The sequence below is a fragment of the Oncorhynchus keta genome, chromosome 1 (genome assembly GCF_023373465.1).
Source record: "Oncorhynchus keta strain PuntledgeMale-10-30-2019 chromosome 1, Oket_V2, whole genome shotgun sequence".
NCBI classification, from domain to species: Eukaryota; Metazoa; Chordata; class Actinopteri; order Salmoniformes; family Salmonidae; genus Oncorhynchus; species Oncorhynchus keta.
Genome location: NC_068421.1, coordinates 40,650,297 through 40,675,185, shown reverse-complemented (window position 1 = coordinate 40,675,185; position 24,889 = coordinate 40,650,297). Strand labels below are relative to the sequence as shown.

At 42.6% G+C, this 24,889-nt stretch overlaps 2 protein-coding genes across 2 annotated transcripts in view; both read left to right on the top strand.

The window, feature by feature from the left end:
• The window catches only part of LOC118385186 (mitochondrial import inner membrane translocase subunit TIM50-like), a 31,804-nt gene extending 19,958 nt beyond the window's left edge, over window positions 1-11,846 (top strand). Inside the window, exons 9-11 of the mRNA XM_052525005.1 lie at window positions 10,337-10,493; window positions 10,622-10,728; window positions 10,963-11,846. Of these exons, the coding sequence (XP_052380965.1) occupies window positions 10,337-10,493; window positions 10,622-10,728; window positions 10,963-11,061 (363 nt within the window). The 3' untranslated portion in view covers window positions 11,062-11,846. The remainder of the gene's footprint in view (window positions 1-10,336; window positions 10,494-10,621; window positions 10,729-10,962) is intronic.
• A 7,049-nt stretch (window positions 11,847-18,895) lies between these two features.
• dlc (deltaC) lies at window positions 18,896-24,589 on the top strand. The gene is made up of 9 exons (XM_035772094.2): window positions 18,896-19,195; window positions 19,291-19,530; window positions 20,096-20,156; window positions 20,393-20,650; window positions 21,049-21,410; window positions 21,513-21,729; window positions 22,293-22,992; window positions 23,246-23,363; window positions 23,484-24,589. The coding sequence occupies exons 1-9, from the start codon at window positions 19,148-19,150 to the stop codon at window positions 23,487-23,489; spliced, it is 2,010 nt and encodes a 669-aa protein (XP_035627987.1). The 5' UTR covers window positions 18,896-19,147; the 3' UTR covers window positions 23,490-24,589.
• The last annotated feature ends 300 nt before the right edge of the window (window positions 24,590-24,889 follow it).

The window sequence follows — 24,889 nt, the reverse complement described above, 5'->3', positions numbered from 1 at the left end:
CCCTCTGAAGAGCAACAGGGAGGCAGAAAGAGAGTGAGGGAGCGAGAGAAAGGGAGGTCTGAATAGAGCCGAGTCCCCTGAGGCCCCAGGCGTCTGTCCAATGGTGAATTTCGATGGTGTTTTTTTTTCTCCCCCAAAAAAGTTTTCAAACAATGTGGAGCCACAGATGCGAGGTGCCAATAAAATCAGCGGGCTTATCTGACGACTCACATTATCGGCCGGTCTGTCTAATTAACTGTGATAGAACCAGGCTGCGGTAGAATCAGCCATTGATGTTGATGACAAGTTCAACTTTGAGGGAACCCTTGAAGACCGAGGGCAGTTAGTGGAGGGCACGACCTTCTTTCACAGGTGGACCAACTGGATGGAGTTGAACAAGACTGTTGAGTGCTCGCCTGCCCCGCCAAATTTGCGTTTCAGAGATCAGTTTTTTAAAAATGTATTTTTTATTTTCAGTTCAAATTGTCGTTCCATTCTCCACGGGAGGGTCAGATTTAAGTTGTCATACTAGTGCACAGTGTGTTTTATCTGCACACCAAACATGTGGGTAGGGGTGTGTCACCCTGTGAGAGGGTGTGTGGGGGTTGGACACATGCCTACTCTGGCTTACAGCCTGTTGCTTTGTTATGGGATCACAGAGCACGGCTGGCTGTGAAACCAGAGCCCTACAATGCCTTTAGAAATTATTCATACCCCTTGACTTACTCCCAATGTTGTTTTACAGCCTGAATTCAAAATGTTTTTAAAAATAGCACTCATTTAAACACACTATCACCATAATGACAAAGTGAAAACAAACATATTTTTATAGGGGTTTTTTTTGTGCTAATTTATTGAAAAATGTAATACAGACATGTATATTACCGGTCAAAAGTTTTAGAACATCTACTCATTCAAGGGTTTTTATTTTATTTGACTATTTTCTACATAGAATAGAAGAATAATAGTGAAGATAAACTATTATTACTATTATAAACTATAAAAACACATTTGGAATCATGTAGTAACCACAATATATTTTCTTTGAGATTCTTCAAATAGCCACCCCTTTCCTTGACAGCTTGGCATTCTCTCAACCAGTGTTATGAGGTAGTCACCTGGAATGCATTTCAATTAACAGGTGTGCTTTTTTTTCAACTTCATTTTGTGGAATTTCTTTCCTTCGGAATCATTGTCCTTACCACGGGACGGTTGTGCTAACGTAGGCTAATGCGATTAGCATGAGGTTGTAAGTAACAAGAACATTTCCCAGGACATAGATATGTCTGATATTGGCAGAAAGCTTACATTCTTGTTAATCTAACTGCACTGTCCAATTTAGAGTAGCTATTACAGTGAAAGACTACCATGCTATTGCTTGAAGAGAGTGCACAATTTTGAACATTAAAAGGTATTAATAAACAAATTAGGCACATTTGGGCAGTCTTGACAAAAAAAAAAAAACAAAGGCAAAGGTTCATTGGGTCAGTCTAAAACGTTGCGCATACACTTCCATCTAGTGGCCAAAATCTAAATTGCACCTGGGCTGGAAAAATACATTATGGCATTCTATTGCATTTCAAAGATGGTACAAAAGAAATACAAAAGAAAGGTTGTCTTTTCTTTGTATTATCTTTTACCAGATCTAGTGTGTGTTATTCTACTTCATTCCTTTCACATTTCCATGAACTTCCGTGTTTCCTTTCAAATGGTACCAATAATATGCATATCCTTGCTTCAGGGCCTGAGCTATAGGCTGTTAGATTTGGGTATGTCATTTTAGGTGAAAATTGGGGGGGGAAAGGGGGCTGATCCTTAAGAGGTGTTTTTATTAGGTTCAAACGTCACAACACAACTGATAATGCAAGGTAGGGGGTATACAGAATATAGCCCTATTTGGTAAAAGACCAAGTCCAAATTATGGCAAGAATAGCTCAAATAAGCGAAACAGCAGTCAATCATTACTTTAAGACATGAAGGTCAGTCAATGTAGGTTATTTCAAGAACTTTTAAAGTTTCTTCAAGCGCAGTCGCAAAACCCAAGCGCTATGGTGAAACTGGCTCTCATGAAGACCACAGGAATGGAAGACCCAGTTACCTCTGCTGCAGAGTATAAGTTCATTAGTTACCAGCCTCAGAAATTGCAGCCCAAATAAATGCTTCAGAGTTCCAGTAACAGACACATCTCAACATCAACTGTTCAGAGGAGACTGAGTCCGGCCTTCAAAATCAAATCAAATAAAATGTATTTATATAGCCCTTCGTACATCAGCTGATATCTCAAAGTGCTGTACAGAAACCCAGCCTAAAACCCCAAACAGCAAGCAATGCAGGTGTAGAAGCACGGTGGCTAGGAAAAACTCCCTAGAAAGGCCAAAACCTAGGAAGAAACCTAGAGGAACCAGGCTATGTGGGGTGGCCAGTCCTCTTCTGGCTGTGCCGGGTGGAGATTATAACAGAACATGGCCAAGATGTTCAAATGTTCATAAATGACCAGCATGGTCCAATAATAATAAGGCAGAACAGTTGAAACTGGAGCAGCAGCACGGCCAGGTGAACTGGGGACAGCAAGGAGTCATCATGTCAGGTAGTCGTTGGGCATGGTCCTAGGGCTCAGGTCCTCAGAGAGAGAGAAAGAAAGGAGAGAATTAGAGAACGCACACTTAGATTCACACAGGACACCGAATAGGACAGGAGAAGTACTCCAAATATAACAAACTGACCCTAGCCCCCCGACACAAACTACTGCAGCATAAATACTGGAGGCTGAGACCGGAGGGGTCAGGAGACCCATGGTCTAATTGCTGCAAAGAAACCACTATTAAAGGACACCAATAAGAAGAGACCTACTTGGGCCAAGAAACACAAGCAATGGACACTAGACCGGTGGAAATTTGTCCTTTGGTCTGGTCCAAATGTGAGATTTTTGGTTCCAACCGCTGTGTCTTTGTCAGACGTGGTGTGGGTGAACGGATGATCTGCGCATGTGCATTTCCCACCGTAAAGCATGGTGGAGGTGATGTTATAGTGTCAGCAGCAAAGCGCCCCCACACTGTCTGTGATTTATTTTTGAATTCAAGGCACACTTATTAACCAGTATGGCTTCCACAGCATTCTGCAGCGACACACCATCCCATCTGGTTTGGGCTTAGTGGGACTTTCATTTGTTTTTCAACAGGACAATGACCCAACACTCATCCAGGCTCTGTAAGGGCTATTTTACCAAGGAGAAAGATGGAGTGATGCATCAGATGACCTGGCCTAAACAATCACATTCTTGTTCTGAAGCCATTCCAGTGTTAATTTGGCTGTATGCTTGGGGTCATTGTCATGTTGGAACATAAATCTTTGCCCCAGTCTATGGTCATTTACAATCCGAAGCTGGTCCTCATCAAGGATTTACCTGTATTTGTCTCCATTTATTGTTCCCTCTATCCTTACCAGTCGCCCCGTACCTGCCGCTGAAAAGCATCCCCATAGCATGATGCCACAACCATGCTTCACGGTAAGGAAAATGAGCTGTCTGGGTTTTCTCCAGACATGGCGCTTTGCATTCAGGACATTTTTTGTGTTCTCAGACCACACTCTTTTGGCTTGTGATCTGTCTTTCACGTTCCTTTTTGCCAACTCCAGGTGTGTTGTCGTGCCTTTTTCTCAGGAGTGACTTCCGTCTGGTCACCCTCCCAGATGGTGAAGTGCTGTAGAGACTTGGCCTGGCAGGTTCTCTCATCTTGGCCAAGGAAGTGTGTAGTTCTGTCAGAGTGGTCATTCGGTTCTTGGTCACCTCCCTTACCAAGGTCCTTCTTGCCCAGTTGCACAATTTGGTCAGACGGACAATTTCTAGACAGAGTCTGGGTAGTTCGATTTTATTTATTTATTATTTCCCAATGATGGAGAACACTGCGCTCTTGGAAACTTTCAACACTCCAGAAGTTTACATTTTTTTATTTTTTTACCCTTCCCCGAATACAGTGGGGCAAAAAATTATTTAGTCAGCCACCAATTGTGCAAGTTCTCCCACTTAAAAAGATGAGACGGGCCTGTAATTTTCATCATAGGTACACTTCAACTATGACAGACAATGAGAAACAAAATCCAGAAAATCACATAGGATTTTTAATTAATTTATTTGCAAGTTATGGTGGAAAATAAGTATTTGGTCACCGACAAACGAGCAAGATTTCTGGCTCTCACAGACCTGTAACTTCTTCTTTAAGAGGCTCCTCTGTCCTCCACTCGTTACCTGTATTAATCAGTACAAAAGACACCTATCCACAACCACAAACAGTCACACTCCAAACTCCACTATGGCCAAGACCAAAGAGCTGTCAAAGGACACCAGAAACAAAATTGTAGACCTGCACCGGGCTAGGAAGACTGAATCTGCAATAGGTAAGCAGCTTGGTTTGAAGAAATCAACTGTGGGAGCAATTATTAGGAAATAGAAGACATACAAGACCACTGATAATCTCCCTTGATCTGGGGCTCCACGCAAGATTTCACCCCGTGGGGTCAAAATGATCACAAGAACGGTGAGCAAAAATCCCAGAAGGGGGGACCTAGTGAATGACCTGCAGAGAGCTGGGACCAAGGTAACAAAGCCTACCATCAGTAACCCACTACGCCGCCAGGGACTCAAATGCTGCAGTGCCAGACGTGTCCCCCTGCTTAAGCCAGTACATGTCCAGGCCCGTCTGAAGTTTGTTAGAGAGCATTTGGATGATCCAGAAGAAGATTGGGAGAATGTCATATGGTCAGATGAAACCAAAATATAACTTTTTGGTAAAAACTCAACTCGTTGTGTTTGGAGGACAACAAATGCTGAGTTGCATCCAAAGAACACCATACCTACTGTGAAGCATGGGAGTGGAAACATCATGCTTTAGGGCTGTTTTTCTGCAAAGGGACCAGGACGACTGATCCGTGAAAAGGAAAGAATTAATGGGGCCATGTATCATGAGATTTTGAGTGAAAACCTCCTTCCATCAGCAAGGGCATTGAAGATGAAACGTGGCTGGGTTTTTCAGCATGACAATGATCCCAAACACACCGCTCGGGCAACGAAGGAGTGGCTTCGTAAGAAGCATTTCACGGTCCTGGAGTGGCCAAGCCCGTCTCCAGATCTCAACCCCATAGAAAATCTTTGGAGGGAGTTGAAAGTCCGTATTGCCCAGCAACAGCCCCAAAACATCACTGCTCTAGAGGAGATCTGCATGGAGGAATGGGCCAAAATACCAGCAACAATGTGTGAAAACCTTGTGAAGGCTTTTGACCTCTGTCATTGCCAACAAAGGGTATATAACAAAGTAGTGAGAAACATTTGTTATTGACCAAATACTTATTTTCCACCATAATTTTCTGGATTTTTTTTCTCCTCATTTTGTCTGTCATAGTTGAAGTGTACCTATGATGAAAATTACAGGCCTCATTTATTTAAGTGGGAGAACTTGCACAATTGGCTGACTAAATACCTTTTTGCTCCACTGTATATGCCTCATCACAATTCTCTCTCTGAAATCCACAGACAGTTCCTTGGACTTCATGGTCTAGTTTCTGCTCTGACATACATTGTCATTGTTATTTTAACTTAATATAATACATCAATAAAATAAATTTAGCCTCAAATAATGAAAAATGTTCCATTTGGTTTAAATAATGCAAAAGCAAAGTGTTGGAGAATAAAGTATAAGTGCAATATGTGCTATGTAAGAAAGCTCACGTTCCTTGTTCAGAACATGAGAACATATGAAAGCTGGTGGTTCCTTTTAACATGAGTCTTTAATATTCCCAGGTAAAAAGTTTTAGGTTGTAGTTATAGGAATTACAGGACTATTTCCTTCTATACCATTTGTATTTCATTAACCTTTGACTATTGGATGTTCTTATAGGCACTTTAGTATTGCCAGTGTAGCAGTATAGCTTCCGTCCCTCTCCTCGCTCCTCCCTGGGCATGAACCAGCAACACAACGACAACAGCCACCATCGAAGCAGCATTACCCATGCAGAGCAAGGGGAACAACTACTAGAAGGCTCCGAACAAGTGACGTTTGAAACGCTATTAGCGCACGCTAACTAGCTAGCCATTTCACTTCGGTTACACCAGCTTCATCTCTGGAGTTGATAGGCTTGAATTCATAAACAGCGCAATGCTTGACGCACAACGAAGAGCTACTGGTAAAACGCAAAGAAATATCTAAAAATTAGAAATATCTAGTAATATCATCAAGCATGTGTAGTTAACTAGTGATTATGATTGTTTTTATAAGATAAGTTAATGCTAGCTAAACTTTCCTTGGCTTACTGCATTCTCATAATAGGCAGTCTCCTTGTGGAGTGCAACGAGAGAGAGGCAGGTCATTATTGCATTGGACTAGTTAACTATAAGGTTGCAAGATTGGATCCCCCGAGCTGACATGGTGAAAATCTGTCGTTCTGCCCCTGAACGAGGCAGTTCACCCACTGTTCGTTCCTTGGGCGTCATTGAAAATAAGAATTTGTTCTTAAACTGACTTGCCTAGTTTAACAAAGGTATAAAAAAATATATATATTAAAAAAATTATCGGTGCCCAAAAATACCAATCTCCGATTGTCATAACTTGAAATCGGCCCTAATTAATCGGCCATTCCGATTAATCGGTCGACCTCGAATCCACACACATTCTCTTGGGGATTGGGCCCCGTCTCAGAAAGAAGGTAGATGCCGATTTTATTTATTGGGAGTGAGGAGAGTGTGCTGGTTCTTTCCTATACCTCTAGAGACACACACATACTGCGGGCGCCTCCCACTGCTCTGCCAGGCTAGTCAGCAGCACCTCAGGGGTATCCAGAATACCTCAGTGAGATGGAGAGCTTTCCTCTCCATCTGCTCCCCACTGAGACTGACTGCACAGGGCATGCCAGCAGAAGTGGGTGTGTTCTCCCCTCTACAAATGGGTGTACAGTGCATTTGGAAAGTAGTCAGACCCCTTGACTTTTTCCACATTTTTGGTATGTTACAGCCTCATTCTAAAATGGATTAAATAGTTTATTTCCCTCATCAGACTACACACTACCCCCATAATGACAAAGCAAAAACAGTTTTTTAAAGACTAGACATTTACATAAGTATTCAGACCTTTTACTACTGTAATTGCTAGACTATTAAGCGCACCTGAATATAAACCGCACCCACTGAATTATTAAAAAATATGTATTTTGTACATAAATAAGCCGCACATGTCTATAAGCCGCAGGTGCCTACCGGTACATTGAAACAAATTAACTTTACACAGCCTTTGAAACAAATTAAATTTACACAGCCTTTTAAACGAAACACGGCTTGTAACAAAAATAAATAGGCTTTAACGAAACAGGGTTTGTAACAAAAATTAACAGTAGCCTACCAAGCCTCCTCCTGTGCACTGAAACCACTGAAGTCATCTCCTTCGGTGTCGGAGTTGAATAGCCTCAGAATTGCTTCATCCGATGTTGGATCGTTTTCATTGTCGCTCTCGTCACTTTCATCCGGAGGCAAATACCCCGCTGAGCTCATGCTGCCCCTTCAACACGCAGTAGTCCAGTCCAGCCTTTCGAAACCCGTTGATGATAGTGGATTTTTTGACAGTGATCCACGCTGTCAGGACCCGCTGGCAGACTTGACCATAAGTTGCTCTTCGCATGCGGCCCGTTTTAGTGAAGGATTTCTCCCCACTTGTCATCCAAGCCTCCCACTGAACACGGAGCGCCACCATAAATGCACGATTTACACTGATGTCGAGTGGCTGCAAATACTTTGGGCCATCTGCTTTTCTTCCCTCTGAAAGGTTTGTTGTCTTTTTGCACTGAGTCAGTTCCTCACGCTGCTGTTTACAAAGTCTTATAATCGACTCATTAAGACCAAGCTCCCATGCAGCAGCTCTTTCCTTTTCCAACAGCCAGATCGATCGCCTTCAACTTGAAAGCTGCATCATATGCATTTCTCTGTGTCTTTGCCATGAGGGTGACAAAATTACTACCGTAATCAGAATGATGGGAAGTTTGAGCTCGCTCGATTTACGTCACATTTATGTGACAGTGCTCAGTTTTTTGGCGGCGGCACGAATCTTGCGAAAGCGGGAAAAATCCATAAATTAGCCGCGTCATTGTATAAACCGCGAGGTTCAAAGTGTGGGAATAAAGTAGCGGCTTATAGTCCGGAAATTACGGTATGTGCTTTGTTGAAGTACCTTTGGCAGAGATTACAGCCTCCAGTCTATTTGGGGAATTTCTCCCATTCTTCTCTGCAGATCCTCAATTTCTGTCAGGTTGAATGAGGAGTATTGCTACACAGTTATTTTCAGGTCTCCCAGAGATGTTCGATTGAGTTCAAGTCCGAGCTTTGGCTGGGTGACTCAAGGACATTCGGAGACTTGTCCCGACGCCACTGCTGCGTTGTCTTGGCTGTGTGCTTATGGTCGTTGTCCTGTTGTAAGTTGAACCTTCGCCCCAGTCCGAGATCCTGAGCACTCTTCATCAAGGATCTCTCTGTACTTTGCTCTGTTCATCTTTCCCTCGATCCTGACTAGTCTCCCAGTCCCTGCTGCTGAATAACATCCCCACAGCATAATGCTTCCACTGCCATGCTTCATCGTAGGGATAGTGCCAGGTTTCCTCCAGATGTGATGCTTGGCATTCAGGCCAAAGAGTGAAATCTTGGTTTCATCAGACCAGAGAATCTTGTTTATGGTCTGAGTCCTTTAGGTGCCTTTTGGCAAACTCCAACGGGCTGTCATGCTTTTTACTGAGGAGTGGTTTCCGTCTGGCCTGATTTGGTAGAGTATTGCAAAGATGGTTGTCCTTCTGGAAGGTTCTCCCATCTCTACAGAGGAACTCTAGAGCTCTGTCAGTGACCATCGGGTTCTTGGTCACCTCTCTGACCAAGGCCCTTCTCCCCTGATTGCTCAGTTTGGCCAGGCGGCCAACTCTGAAGAGTCTTGGTGGTTCCAAACTTCTTCCATTCAAGAATGATGGAGGCCACGATGTTCTTGGACCTTCAATGCTGTAGAAATATATTGGTACCCTTCCCCAGAACTGTGCCTCGACACCATCCCGTCTCGGAGCTCTATGGACAATTCCTTCAACCTCATGGCTTTGTTTTTGCTCTGACGTGCACTGTCTGCCTTTCCAAATCCTGTCCAATTAATTGAATTTATCAACAGTGGACTCCAATTTGTAGAAACATTTCAAGGACGATCAATGGAAACTGGATACACCTGAGCTCAATTTCGAGTATCAACGGTCTAAATGCTTATGTAAATAAGGTATTTGTTTATTTTTAATACGTTTGCAAATATGTCTAAACCTGTTTCACTTTGTCATTATTGTGTGTAGATTGATGGGGAAGAAATGTTTTAATACATTTTAGAATAAGGCTGTAACGTAACACATTTTGGGTGGGAAAAGTCAAGGCTCCTGAATACTTTACAAATGCTCTGAATCATCTTTTTTCACCAATATACAGTATATGCAAATATTACATTCATTGATTTAAAAAAAAAGATGATTGCAAGCCATTTGTGTATTTCTTCCAATTGTCACAATTACCATTTTTAAACAATGAAAGGGATAATTTAATTTTTAAATCAAATCAAATGTATTTGTCACATACACATGGTTAGCAGATGTTAATGAGCGTGTAGCGAAATGCTTGTGCTTCTAGTTCCGACAATGCAGTAATAACCAACGAGTAATCTAACCTAACAATTCCAAAACTACTACCTTATACACACAAGTGTAAAGGGATAAATAATATGTACATAAATATATATGAATGAGTGATGGTACAGAACGGCATAGATGGTATCGAGTACAGTATATACATATGAGATGAGTAATGTAGGGTATGTAAACAAAGTGGCTAGTGATACATGTATTACGTAAAGATGCAGTAGATGATATAGAGTACAGTATATACATATGAGATGAGTAATGTAAACATTATATTAAGTAGCATTGTTTAAAGTGGCTAGTGATATATTTTACATCAATTTTCATCAATTCCCATTATTAAAGTGGCTGGAGTTGAGTCAGTGTGTTGGCAGCAGCCACTCAATGTTAGTGGTGGCTGTTTAACTGTCTGATGGCCTTGAGTTAGAAGCTGTTTTTCAGTCTCTCGGTCCCTGCTTTGATGCACCTGTACTGAACTCGCCTTCTGGATGATAGCGGGGTGAACAGGCAGTGGCTCGGGTGGTTGTTGTCCTTGATGATCTTTATGGCCTTCCTGTGACATCTGGTGGTGTAGGTGTCCTGGAGGGCAGGTAGTTTGCCCCCGGTGAAATCGAAACTTTAGATAAATTCCTCTTCAGAGTGTCTTGTAACTCAACTCTTCCACCCCCTGTAGGACGTGTCGTGTCTGAACCGGGACACCTCCAAGGTGATAGTGGTGGACTGTAAGAGGGAAGCCTTCAGCCTGCAGCCTTTCAACGGCATGGCTCTGACGAAATGGGACGGCAACTCAGAAGACCGAACACTCTACGACCTAGCTCATTTTCTCAAGAGTAAGTGTGTGTGTGTGTGTGTGTGTGTGTGTGTGTGTGTGTGTGTGTGTGTGCGCACGCAGTGGCGTGTGTGTCGACAAACCTGTTCCTTCCCAGACACACTATTCACTCGTGTTTCTCTCTGGCAGCCATTGCTCTCAGTGGAGTGGATGACGTCCGCTCTGTCCTGGAGAATTATGCACTGGAAGATGACCCTGTAGAGGCCTTCAAACGCAGACAAGCGCAGCTAGCACAGGTACAGTCTAAACAAACCCAATGTATAGGAGCAATGGAGGACGACTCACAAATACATTAACATTATTAACATAAGAGAAGTGTCCTCATCCTCAACAAACATGACATTTTCTGTAGGAAAAACGTTTTCACTGTTTATAGCTTGATGCCCTTTCTCCAACTGTTTTGCGAGCGCTTTGGCGCAATAGTCCATTGTACTGATGTAAATGTAGATACTGTTTGTGTGTGGGGACAGGAGGAGGAGCAGAGGTTGGCAGAGCTGACCAAGCAGAAGAAGCAGGGCATGTCCTTTGGCTCCATTGCCGGAAGGTTCTGGCGTTCCAAACAAGAGTGAGTGGCCCTCACTCGCACCCACCAATCGCAGCACACCCCTCCACAGTGTCAGGCCAAAAGGATGGCGGGCCACAGTCACTCGGTGGGGTGGGCGGCGGGCGTCTCTGGACACGTGGGTGAGGAAACAAGGAGGAGAGACCATCCAATCAGCTGGACTTTTGACTGTCGGAAGCATGTCTTTGGGGGGGAGCAAGGCTCCAAAAGAACATTCTGGTACCTCTGTCGCCAGCGACATCACTTCCTGGATCTCAGATGCTCTGGTGTGAGTGGTTAGACATTATTGATTGAACCATTTCAGTCCACATTAGTTAATCCACTTCTACCCACCAGCCGGTCATACAGGGAACAGACCAGAGAACAGTGCTCTTATCTGCAACTTCCATGCACTTGGATTTGGTGCTCTGGGAGTTTGATCAGCTTTGAACAACAGTGAATTATTGGTTTTGCTTTGTGCATATCTAAGACTGAGCTGGTCAGGGTAAAGGATATTAATGTTGCACTCTGAGACTCTCTAAGCTTCTCTCCACCAATGAGAAGTCATGCCTTGGACAGGTACTGCCGATGCCAACGGGAATGTGTGCAACAGAGGCTTGTGCTGTAGGAATGAGTGGGAGAGGCATTTTCAGCAAATCAAGCCAAGCCAAGGCAAGCCATGTGAAATTGGGCTGATGCCAGACACTGAGTGAAAATGGATCGACACGTCTGAATATATGCTTGTTGAATGTTCTATTAGATTCCGTTTGTGATCCATTCACAAAGTCCCAAATTAAAGAAAATAAAAATAAATCTAGCATCTTGTGTGATTTGGCACAAACGAACATGTCATGTGAACTACGTCAGTCAGGTGTTTTCATGGCAATGTGTTGAATATCCTCTAAATACCCTGGAATCTATACTGAACAAAAATATAAACACAACATGTAAAGTGTTGGTTTCATGAGCTGAAATAAAAGATCCAAGAAATGTTCCATAAGCACAAAAAGCTTTTCTCTCAAATGTTGTGCACAAATTTGTTTACATCCCTGTTAGTGAGCATTTATCCTTTGCCAAGATAATCCATCCACCTGACAGGTTAAACGGCATGCTCATTACATAGGTGAACCTTGTGCTATGGGCAATAAAAGGCCACTAAAATGTGTTGTTTTGTCACAAAACACAATGCTGCAGATGTCTCAAGTTGAGAGGGAGTGTTAAATTATCATGCTGACTGCAAGAATATCCAACAAAACTGTCGCCAGATAATTGAATGTTCGTTTGACGAAGTGTATTAATACAAAACATATTTTCTGTAGCCTGTAAAATAACATTGTGCATAGTGTGGGCAATTAATAGAAAATTCAAGAGGGAGAAAAATTCGTTTGACTAGATTTTACAGAAACACATGACTTTGATGCCAATTGGAATAAAACTAGACGATAAAGGGAGCAGCATGTGATGGCTCAATTCACAAATGCCTGCAAATTGTGAGGTGTTGAGGATTTCTAGTTTACCCCCCCCCCCCAGACAGACGCACACGTGCCAAAATACAAATGGCCACAGGCTTTCTTGTGAAAATTAACTTAATCTTTATTTTAATACCATGGTTATTTAGTTATATATTTAACGAATTATTGATTTAATCTGCATATTTTAATAGAATAATATCTTAATAATTAGTAGAATTATCAGAAGTAGGCTACTTGGGTTGAAAGAACGAAATTCGATTGAATGTGTCACATTTTAAATTGAATTACACTTCCCCATGCGTTATAGTTCAAGTAATAAAGAACTAGTACTACCACTGAAATGACTATAGTGACATATTGTTTTGTTGTTTACTAAGCATTTGACAAATACAATTTAATTTGAAGTGACAATTACGTAATGCACTAGGTAGGTTATTTACATAGATCTGGACAAAAGTTCGTTTTTTTTGTCTGTCTGCTTTAGTGAGGTCATTTTTATTACCGGCAGAGTTTGGCCTTTGAGTAGGCTGGGACAAGTTGGGGGTAAGAAATGAATAGGTGTCCTGCAAAGGGCAATGTGCCATTTCATTTGGACCAAGCAAAATCTGCTCGTGGAAAGGTGCGACCAAACTCTACGAACAAAGTGCCACCTTAAACTGCTATTTAATGAACATGCACGCGGCAGAAAGCCTGGGAATCGGCCTGTGGTGTTGCACTTGACACCTCTACAGAATGAGCAAATTCACATTTCTAGGCGCCCTACGCCTTCTGCCACCGAGTAACACCTCTCCAAATGTTCAACGAGTGCGTCTTTCCGCTCCTCCTGGTTGTTCCCGCTTTTTCTCCGCCCAGTTTTAGCACCACAGGTCAGACACACGCCACACTATGGCAAAAGCGACGAGTCCTACACCATTTGGACATTGGGCAAGTGTGGCGAGTTGAGTGGCAAGTGCTAGAACATTTGCCCAAAAGCTGTTCCAATATGGTTGAAGAAATAGCACAGCATTTAGATGCAAATATTTGTAATTTCATAACATTCACATTTCTGACAAGCTCGTTCCACGGACATTATGCATGCTAAATACTTGTTAAATGCGTGCTGTGTCATGTCCTGTCGAATACCTGCCTCTGCAAACACAGGCAAATTACAATTATGCACATTCGATCGTGGCATCTGGTCATGGACTTCTTTCTCCCTTCGTCGAATTCCTCTCATTACAAGCCACGCGGCGACACCTGCGTAGGCCTATCCCTATCAATTGTATCTGATTATTAATTTGCATAATACTAGTGCTTGACTTGGGATGGAAGAAGTGCAGGAGTCTTTCCAAGTCGGTCCATTTGTTCACCGAAATTCACAAATTACATTATGGTATAGAGAGAGACCTCTGATTATTCAATGTTAACGGTTTATACACATTTTCCATGACCTCCATGGCTTTTAACCAAATGTCCATGACTATTATTATAGCCTACATGAAAGGTAAGAATTATTGATACTGGAAAGCTGCTGTGTCTGATTCCATGTAGTCCTATTACCTCCTGCCGTTGTGTCCTTGATCAAGGCACTTTAGTCCCCCACAGAACTGCACAGTTATAGTCACATGTTGTTAACCTGTGGTCAACCCTCCATCTAGAAAGCTCCTGGGTGTGCAGGATTTTTCAACATTAAGGTAGGCTATTTCAAATCAAGGTATCTATCTAGACATGTTTATGTATAAGGCTCAAATATGAATGTTTCAGGTGAGATCAATTCACAGCAGGTTTTGTCTATTAGGCTATTCTTAGAATATGTTTAACGTTGCCGCAATTGCATGGCTACTGTTTAATCTTGGGAATACCAGTTTTCCAACGGTGCAGATTTATTTAGGCTCTACAGTGCTGGTGGAAAGGCAACAAGAAAATGAATGCTTAATTTGCTATAGTTACCTACCGCGATAACTGCTACAAGTTATGTTTTGAATTGATTTTTTAAAAATGGAGTGATCCTATTTAAGTGTGCTTTTATGAATGACAATGACAATTTATAAAACTAATTTCCTTGACTTTTCAAGGAAATTGCCATCATGCCGGCACATTTTCAATCTGCGCAATCTCGAACAGCCTATACTCAGTCACTCACACATTCACGGAATAGCGGCAAATAAACTTGAAACAAAGCGGAATCAGGAAATGAATATCCATCCTCCATTGCTATTCCATGAAGAGCCAGTACTCAATACCCCCAAAAAGGGAAGTGCCGATACGACGTTCCGGACAGTTTCTGCCGAAGTCAAGCACTGCAACAAAATCAATAAGTGTCAAGAATTGGGCGCAAAAGTGTTTGACGCATTTGACTATAGGTCCCATGAGAGCGTAAATACGCCAAACAAAATGTGCATTGGATGTTACATATGTTTTCATTGTTTCAGGCAATTATCTGCTTTCACTGACTCATGTGTATTGGATAGAAGGCTTAGTGCCATGGACCTAATAAAAAGGTCATAGTTGACATTCATATCCTATCAAACGTGTCATAACACAACATGCATTGTTTTGGTTAAAACAATATCATACAAAGGAAGCGTTCCGTCCGGTTGTGGATACGCATGATGGCAACTTTTATTGTTTACAGAGAACAGTTCATATTTATTTATCCAGTCTTTTGTCCCGAGTTGGAACTCAAGCCGCGAAAGCATCCAGTCTGGATAATTATCCAACAAAATAATGACAATAGAGTTTCATCGCTACCCTCTTTTTTCCTTTTTTTTTTGACGCGCTTCAGCTGAAGCGTGCCCGGGGTAGTCAGGGCCAGCCGAGGCACGCGCGGCCCTCATTAGCATTACAATAGACGAGCGCCGAAGATGAGCAACAGTTTGCAAAGCTGCCCATTGTCTCTGTAGATCCCCGCAACAGCAAGCACACGCAGTCTACTGACACACATTAGATTATAGGCTACAGATAATGTCGCTGTCGTGTGGAATTCAGATTTATGGTTATTTTTGTTATTCCTTTACGTTTTTAATTGCGCCTTTAAATGTTCATTGTTATTTTTTGTTTATTTATTTAACCTTTAACTAGGCAAGACAGTATCAACAAGGAAATGTTCTAGGCTAAAGCTATTAGACTCCCTTCATCCGATTATTTAGTAGTTATTCCATTGCCATAGCCTTCCTTCAGAGGTTTGGATAGAACGAACGACCGGGCAATTGCTCATGTTTTCGCAGAGAGAATATCGCGGACACGCTCCACTTGACTGGAAGCCACTCGAGGGCCATCGGCACCATTACAGAGATACATAAAGAGACAGCCGTACCAAAAACGGTATAACACAGATTCTATATGCCTACCTGCTATGTGTAGTTGAAGCTGGAACAGTTATAATCAAATAAAAATGTATTGGTCACATACACATACAATATATACAGTACCAGTCAAAGGTTTGGACACACCTACTCATTCCAGGGTTTTTCTTAATTTTTACTATTTTCTACATTGTATAATAATAGTGAAAACATCAAAATGAAGAAATTACACATATGGAATTGTAACCAAAAAAAGTGGTAAACAAAAAATATATTTTATACTTGAGATTCTTCAAAGTAGCCACCCTTTGCCTTGATGAAAGCTTCGCATACTCTTGACATTTTGTCAACCAGCTTCATGAGGCAGTCACCTGAAATTAATTTAAATTAGCAGGTGTGCCTTGTTAAAAGTTAATTTTGTGGAATTTCTTTCCTTAATGCATTTGAGCCAATCCGTTGTGTTGTGACAAGGTAAGGGTGGTATACAGAAGATAGCCCTATTTGGTGAAAGACCAGGTCCATTTTACAGCAAGAACAGCTCAAATAAGCAAAGAGAAACAACAGTCTATCATTACTTTCAGACATGAAGGTCAGTCAATCCAGAAAATGTCAAGAACTTTGAAAGTTTCTTCAAGTGCAATTGCAAAAACCATCAAGTGCTATGATGAAACTGGCTCTCATAAGACCACCACAGGAAACCTCTGCTGTGGAGGATAAGTTCATTAGAGTTAACTGCACCTCAGACTGCAGCCCAAATAAATGCTTCAACAGAGTTCAAGTAACAGACACATCTCAACATAAACTGTTCAGAGGAGACTGTGTGAATCAGGCCTTAATGGTCGAATTGCTGCAAATAAACCACTATTAAAGGACACCAATAAGAAGAAGAGACTTGCTTGGGCCAGGAAACAAGAGCAATGAACAGTAGACCGGTGTATATACAGTATATACAGTACCAGTCAAAAGTTTGGACACCTTTATTTTTAGGAATGTTTGCAAATTTTGTCAAAATAAAAACCAGAAATACCTTATCTACATAAGTATTCAGACCTTTTGCTATGATACTTGAAATTGAGCTCAGGTGCATCCTGATTACATTCATCATCCTTGAGATGTTTCTACAACTTGGAGTCCACCTGTGGTAAATTCAATTGATTGGACATGATTTGGAAAGGCACACACCTGTCTATATAAGGTCCCATGATTGACAGTGCATGTCAGAGCAAAAACCAAGCCATGAGGTCGAAGGAATTGTCTCTAGAGCTCTGAGACAGAATTATGTCGAGGAATAGATCTGGGGAAGGACACCAAAAAATATCTTCAGCATTGAAGTTCCCCAAGAACACAGTGGCCTCCATCATTCTTAAATGGAAGAAGTCTGGAACCATCAAGACTCTTCCTAGAGCTGGCCGCCCGGCCAAACTGTGCAATCAGGGAGAAGGGCCTTGGTCAGGGAGGTGACCAAGAACCCAATGGTCACTCTGACAGAGCTCCAGAGTTCCTCTGTGGAGAAGGGAGAACCTTCCATGATGCCCATCTCTACAGCACTCCACCAATCAGGCCTTTATGGTAGAGTGGCCAGACGGAAGCCACTCCGTGAATGCACATGACAGCCCGGTTAGAGTTTGCCAAAAGGCACCTAAAGGACTCTCAGACCATGAGAAACAAGAGTCTTTGGTCTGATGAAATCAAGATTGAACTCTTTGGCCTGAATGCTAAGCGTCACGTCTGGAGGAAACCTGGCACCATCCCTACGGTGAAGCATGGTGGTGGCAGCAAGCTGTGGGGATGATTTTCAGCGGCAGGGACTGGGAGACTAATCAGGATTGAGTGAAGGATAAACGTAGCAAGTACATAAAGACCGTTGATGAAAACCTGCTCCGTGGCACACAGGACCTCAGACTGGGGTGAAGGTTCACCTTCCAACAGGACAACGACCCTAAGCACACAGCCAAGACAATGCAGAAGTGGCTTCGGGAAAAGTCTCTGAGTGTGCTTGAGTGGCCCAGCCAGAGCCCGGACTTGAACCTGATCCAACATCTCTGGAGAAAATAGCTCTGCAGCAACGCTCCCCATCCAATCAGACAGAGATTTGCTGTGTTGTGGTGTAGGATAGGCTACCCCCTAATCTGTCCAGTCAAAAAAAATGCTATTTAGACGATTAAAGTGCCTACTTATGGAAATGGTTCACTTTTCCTTCTCTGACATTGGGGGCTTATTGCGTGCTTAATACGCAGCGAAGACGTTGTGTAGCCCAGCCTGTGGAAGGAGAAGGTGGGTTGCATAGCCAGGTGCCGTTGATTATCATACAGCTGTAGTCATGACCCCCCTCATACAAAAGCAATTATCTGACATTTCCAGTGCTACTCCTCCGAATCTTTCGATGACAATAAAATATCTCGCTCCGAAGTCTGCCGGTTTGAGGCCTCACACGCGTCAGAACAATTACAATACTGGGGCTGAATTAAAGTGGTGTGCGCGAAGCCCCCTCCTCCGTACACGGTCATTGTCCTCCCTCCCAGGAGAAAAGGATGAAAACATCCATGAAGAATAGGGTGGCACGCTGAAGAAAACAAAAAGAAGAGAAAACTAACCACTGCATAATAATAGAAGTAAAGTCACTGGGGATGTTTCATGGCCAATCACATTATGACCCCATCACGCTTACACAGCAAACCTACATTTCCCCATCGATAAAGTGTATTCAACATTGCATGTATCCAGTCATGTAATTTACTACGTCTTGAAATGAATGTCTAATCATAGATCAACATATGTTTGTTTTTTAAAATCACACGAGTGTAGGTTAGGTCTCTTCGCAATCAAGGTGCGCAGTTCTTTCAACGTGTGTATGTATATATATATATAGCCTATTTCTTCACATTTCGTTCAGGTATGTGGCTGAAGTATCCATAGAGCCTTAAACTTTGTATTTCGTTATATTACCCTATCCAATTTGGTGACACAGAATCAAAGCACATCGTAAACAGTCCCCAAATTGCATCCAAGTCTGCACAGCCTTTGACACACTCCCCTCATTCGCGCCCACTTCCTCCCCCCTCTGATGCTGGAAGGCGGTATAAAATCCCTTGTGCACGTTCCACTTCACGTAACTAAAGGTAGAAGTCCAGAGTGCAACTGCTCCGCAGAGCAAAGGGATTTTATTTTCGTTGTGAGCTCCATTTCTATTAAGTATCGTCTGAAGAATAAAAAAATCTGACAAGAAGTGCGCTCTATTTTTACATTTCGCACATGATATTTCTCTTCTTGTTTTGGGATACAATACATTTCCCCTCTATATTGGATATCTGGCGCTGTCTGCTAAAATTTCATAGCAGACGAAGAAATACTTCCCAGAATGGCTCGTTTGTTATTGTGTTTTTTGGCGTTGATATCAACGCAACTGGTGAGTACACAAAGATTCATAGAGTTATGTTATGAGTTGGTAACCTGTGCAGTCGCGCCTTTTACGCACTGATATGTACTTATTCTTTCCTATAGGTCGAGTCGTCCGGTGTGTTTGAGTTGAAAGTACACTCCTTCAGTAGTACCCGTAGTGTTTGTAAACGGTCTAGGGACTGCCAGATATTCTTCCGAGTCTGCCTTAAACATTCCCAAGATGTCATCTCACCTGAGCCCCCCTGCACTTATGGCATGGGACTGACCGAAATCTTCAGTGTCGACCCGAGCTCCATCTCCAGTAGCGCACCCATCAGAGTGCCTTTCCATTTCAAGTGGCCGGTAAGTAGCCTACTGTACACATACTCAATATACCATAGAGCTGATGGGAAATTAAAGGTCCAATGCAGTCGTTTTTATCTCAATATCAAATCCTTTCTGGGTAACAATTAAGTGCCTTCCTGTGATTGTTTTCAAATAAATGGTCAAGAAGGAACAAAAAATGGCTTCTTAGTAAAGAGCAATTTCGCATGTGAGAATTTTGCAAGGACTGACTGGGAGTGGGGAACTCTCTTATTAGTCTATTAACTAATGTACCACCTGGTGATGTCTGTCAGGCAGGCCAAAACTCCATCTCACCAATACAGGCGGAAATTTCAGGCAGTCTTTACGAACACCTCTTACACTAAAATAATTTTCACAATGTCACTGTATTATGGAAATATATTTAAAACATAGGGAAATCACGTTTTTTTACTGCACTGGGCCTTTAATGGTTAATGCCTGGTGGTACATTTCATAGATTGGGTAATGGCATATAGATTTTCATGAAGAGTTTACACTTTAAATAATCTCGCCTTTTACAGCTTTTTGACAAAGTATATATTTTTTCCTGTGTGGCTTGTAGGGTACATTCTCGCTCATTGTTGAAGCCTGGAACGCAGAGTCCTCCGACGGCCAGTCCACAGGTAGGTGGCCTTCAGTGCACACTACCTCTAGGGGGCGGAAAGTGGCTTGGATATTCCTCTAACAGTCATTCCCAGCACAAGCGTTTGAGTATAGACACGTTTTACTTATTTGCAAAAATGCGATAATATTTGATTAGAAAATACATATAGATTTTTTAAAAGTGATTACCTCACAAGATTGGATTTTAGGAATGTATTTTATTTCTTCGTCTGCTCAATGTCTCTCTCTTTAATAGAAAACCAGAATAACTTGATCAGCCGCTTGGCCACCCGTAGACGACTCGACATTGGCGAGGATTGGTCACAGGATGTTCATTTTGAAGAGCAAAGTGAACTTCGTTTTTCTTACCACGTTGTCTGTGATGAACATTACCACGGTGACAGCTGCTCAGACTACTGCCGTCCCCGTGACGACCCATTCGGACACTATACTTGTGATGACGCGGGCACCAGAATGTGCCTGTCGGGTTGGAAAGGAGAATACTGCTCAGAACGTAAGTGTACAGAAGGACTACAACGTTTTTTTTTTTTAACTCATAAGGCCAAATCTGTTTACGGTTGTTATTCAGAATTCTCGAAATAGTTAATTCAGACATTTCAACGACATATTCTGGTAAAAAAAAACTGCTTCTGTCTTTTCAAATATAGAGTTTGCATCCTTTGTTCGGGCCAACAATGGGAGCTGAGTGTATGGTTTAACAGGGACACGCGTTGGAACTTAATGTGCACTCCCTTGCGTGAACACATATGGCATGTGTTCCTTTTGTGTGCGTACCAGCTGCTTAGTTTAGTACTTAACAAATAGTTGATGTGTCTGAGCTCAGTGAAGGGGTGGTTGTTCTGTGATTAGAAAGGGGAACACTCATTCAACTTTTCCCCCTTATCTCTAAAGCCATCTGCTGGTCTGGCTGTAGTGAGAAGCATGGTTATTGTGAGGCCCCTGGCGAGTGCAAGTGCCGCCTTGGGTGGCAGGGACCCCTCTGTGACGAGTGTGTCCGCTATCCTGGCTGCTTGCATGGCACCTGCGGCCAGCCGTGGCAGTGCGACTGTAAAGAGGGCTGGGGAGGACTGTTCTGCAACCAGGACCTCAACTACTGCACCAACCACAAGCCCTGCATGAACGATGCTCCCTGCACCAACACAGGCCAGGGCAGCTACACCTGTACATGCAGGCCGGGCTTCAGTGGCAACAATTGTGAGATCGAAACCAACGAGTGTGACAGCAACCCCTGCAAGAACGGAGGCAGCTGCAATGTAAGTTCCGTGTTGCATTTATCTCTCAGGATTAAATGTTGCTACCCAACAGTCCAAGTCTTTTATTGTCCAATATGAAACGCCACCTTTTTAATTGACCAGGATCGGGAGAATGACTACACCTGCACCTGCCCCCAAGGCTTCTACGGGAAGAACTGTGAGATCAGTGCGATGACCTGTGCCGACGGGCCCTGCTTCAACGGTGGCACCTGCATGGAGCAGGTGACCGGTGGTTACTCCTGCCGCTGTCCTGCCGGCTACATGGGTTCCAACTGCGAGAAGAAGATTGACCGCTGTAGCAACAACCCCTGTGCTAACGGTAAGCATCCCCCTCACATCACATCCACTGTCTTGGTGAGGGGAAACCTACCAGGACTTCTGCTTGTTATGTTGGAGCCGCTCACAAACTCTTATCTGTCCGCCTGACAACAAAACTCAACCGACTGTGCTGCGGACACATTCTTTGGCAGTTACCATCATGAGTTTTTAGAAATGATTTTCTTCTTTCCACAATCTCATTTTTGTTTTGACATGCATCCAGTCCGAGCCTAAAATGTAAAAAATGCAGCATAGGCATGGTACAAAAGAATCTTGGCTCAGACTGATATAAGGGGTGAGATATAGCTGTCATTATGAGGTGGAAAAAAACCTAGTCTTAGAATGTTTTTGGCTATTTTGCCCCCCCTGGGTCCTCATTAGCTACACTGTAACTGTACATCATGTGGGAATGAGCACAAGCTTATCTGTAATTGGCTAAATTCCTGTTGGTGTAGGAAGAAAATGTACACAGTATATATTTGCCTTCCATAAGAAGCTTTGCCATTCATACCTGCACTTCAAGTTTTGATAAACATGCTGAGTCTGCGTCTATCTCTGTAATAGGTGGCCAGTGCCTGGATCTGGGCCACAGCCTGATGTGCCGTTGTCGTCCTGGCTTCACTGGGCCACGCTGCGAGATCAATATCGACGACTGTGCCCGCAACCCCTGCCACAACGCCGGGACCTGCGTGGACGGCGTCAACGACTTTACCTGCACCTGCACCCTGGGCTTCACCAGGAAGGACTGCAGCGTCCGCGCCGACGCCTGCTCCATCTTCCCCTGCCAGAATGGAGGCACCTGCTACACACACTTCTCCGGACCTGTGTGCCAGTGCCCGGCCGGCTTCATGGGCTCCCGATGCGAGTTTAGCCTCAAACCCACCTCCAAGCCTAAGGCTGACGGCTTGCCCGCAGTCCTGGTTGTCTCCTTCGCCCTGGGCCTGGTCACTCTCACCCTGGTGGTGTGTGCTGCCATCGTGGTCCTAAGCCAGATAAGGCGCGGGCGGAAGGCCATGGCGTCTTCTGTCCGTAACGACCTGGAGACGGTCAACAACCGTCCCATAGGTGGTTCCAACCCCTTGGCCAGCCTCAGAGAGAAGGAAGCCTTCCTCATCCCTGGCGGCCATTACAAGGTGTCCAATAAGGACGCAGCGCTGACCTCTGGCCCCGCAGACAAAAACGGAGGCAAGGCCTACAAGCAGAAGATGATTGACTACAACTTGGCCAAGGAGGAGGACCGTCATGCCAAGAACAAATTTGACCAGTAAGTGTACCTCATTGGTGTTGTGCCAATGAAGCGGAGTCTCACCAGTGTCCTAGAGTTTGGATTGCTTGTATTGAACCCAGCAAGATGATACAATTTGATTTCTCACTATGTGACGCTCAGGCTTTATCAGATTTTTGAAACCCTCAACTTTGTATTGGAGATCATGGGATCCACTGTTTTTGCTGTTGCATGATTCCATCGCGCCTATGGAACCTGACCTCCTTTCCCTCCCTCTATCTCTTTTCAACAGGAAATCAGAAGGCAGCATAATGGTTCCACCAATGAGCTTCTCTAAAGAAGGCTTGTACCACCCAGTTTTCATCATCCAGACAGAACAGCAAGCTGAACAGTGTGTCTTTGCTACTGAGGTAAGCAGCTCCTCCCATTCAAACTGGTTATTATTAAGAGTTTCGGAAGTTTCTCAGCTAACTTTTTCAAGATTTGATTGGTAACTTTCTCCCTCTCTCTATAATTTTCCCACCTTTTAGGTTTAACACAGTATTCAGACACCAAGAGTACAGTGACCAACAAGGGCTTTGCCTGATCATGTTTACAATCTTTCAAAGACAATTCAAAGAATTGAAGAGGATATATTAAATCAACATGTATTATTTAATATTTATTCATGCTGCTCATTAAAAATGAACTTTTTGACAACATTGACAATTTTGGATACAATACGTGAAAAGTGGGGGTGGAGAGTAGAAAGAATGTTCCGGCATAATTTGCACTACATTTTTAATTCTAATATAATTTGCTTTCTGTTAAATTTTAACAAAAAGAAAACTTTATTCTGAAGAGTGCCAAGGATTCACCAATCACAGAGAAGCAGGACCTTTTTCTCTCCTGATGCCTTATCGAAAGGAAAACAACATCTCAAATAATCTAGAGTCTTTTTTTTATTTTTATTTTTTTTACAGACTATGAATAAGATATCACTGCAATCCACTTGAGAATCAAAATGAACACCAAGGACATTTTCGTGGCCTATCTGGGCTAGTTTTTTTGGTGTCAAGGTGGGGAACAATGTTGAAGCTATCAAAGAACTGAAGATGAAGGTTTACTCAAAGCTTAGCTGGACAATTGTCTATTAATATCTGTGAGTTTGTAGTGGCCGTATGTAATATCTAGGCATTCTGGTCCCTAAACTGGACCCCCTTTTCCCTATGGAAATAAATCACCAATGTGCCCTATCTTTCAGAGCATTACATGTACAGTATACTTAGGAAACTCAATTTTATCAAGTGCCTGATCTTTAAATTATGCTATGACTTAAGGAAAAATGGTACTGATCTTACACACTGACATTTTGTATGTGTTCTTTTATGTGTTTGTTTGATGCTGTGCATGTTTTTTTCAGTCTCTTTCGGAGTATATATATTTTTTTACAAACACACCAGAAAGTCTTATTCGAAACAGTTGAAAGTTGTAGTACATGTCATTTGTACAGTTAGATTTTTCTCACTGTCTTTCAATTTACAGCTTCCATCTTGCCAAACACCCAGTGATTTTTATGGCATTCCCTTGACTTGAATGAAGTGCATAAAGTCTGCTTCCCCGATTTATTAAAATATCCTCTTTTTTTTATTTATTTTTTAACGGACAGTGCTGGATCTTTAAAAATATGTTTATTTTTTAGAGTGAAGGACTCCAAAGAGGTTGTTCTTTTTAATTTGAAGCCAAATCGTTTTTTTGTTTTAATATTTGTATTATTGTCCTCTTTAATTTAACAATGCAATGTGTACATAACCATGAGATATTCTTTTCTATTTAATTTTTTTGTACATCATTTGTATTTATGAAGAGAATTGTATATATGTCTATGTCCCAAAAAATATATTTTTTTTCATAATAAATTAGAGAACAGTAATTAATGTGTTGTCTTCCACCTGGG

What these genes read in the sequence shown, in the direction of transcription:
- dlc (XM_035772094.2), top strand. Translation starts at nt 19,148, where the DNA reads ATGGCTCGTTTGTTATTGTGTTTTTTGGCGTTGATATCAACGCAACTG. An exon ending in CTCCGACGGCCAGTCCACAG is followed by an intron (nt 20,157 to 20,392) that starts GTAGGTGGCCTT and finishes TCTCTTTAATAG; the next exon opens with AAAACCAGAATAACTTGATC. An exon ending in CAACAACCCCTGTGCTAACG is followed by an intron (nt 21,730 to 22,292) that starts GTAAGCATCCCC and finishes TCTCTGTAATAG; the next exon opens with GTGGCCAGTGCCTGGATCTG.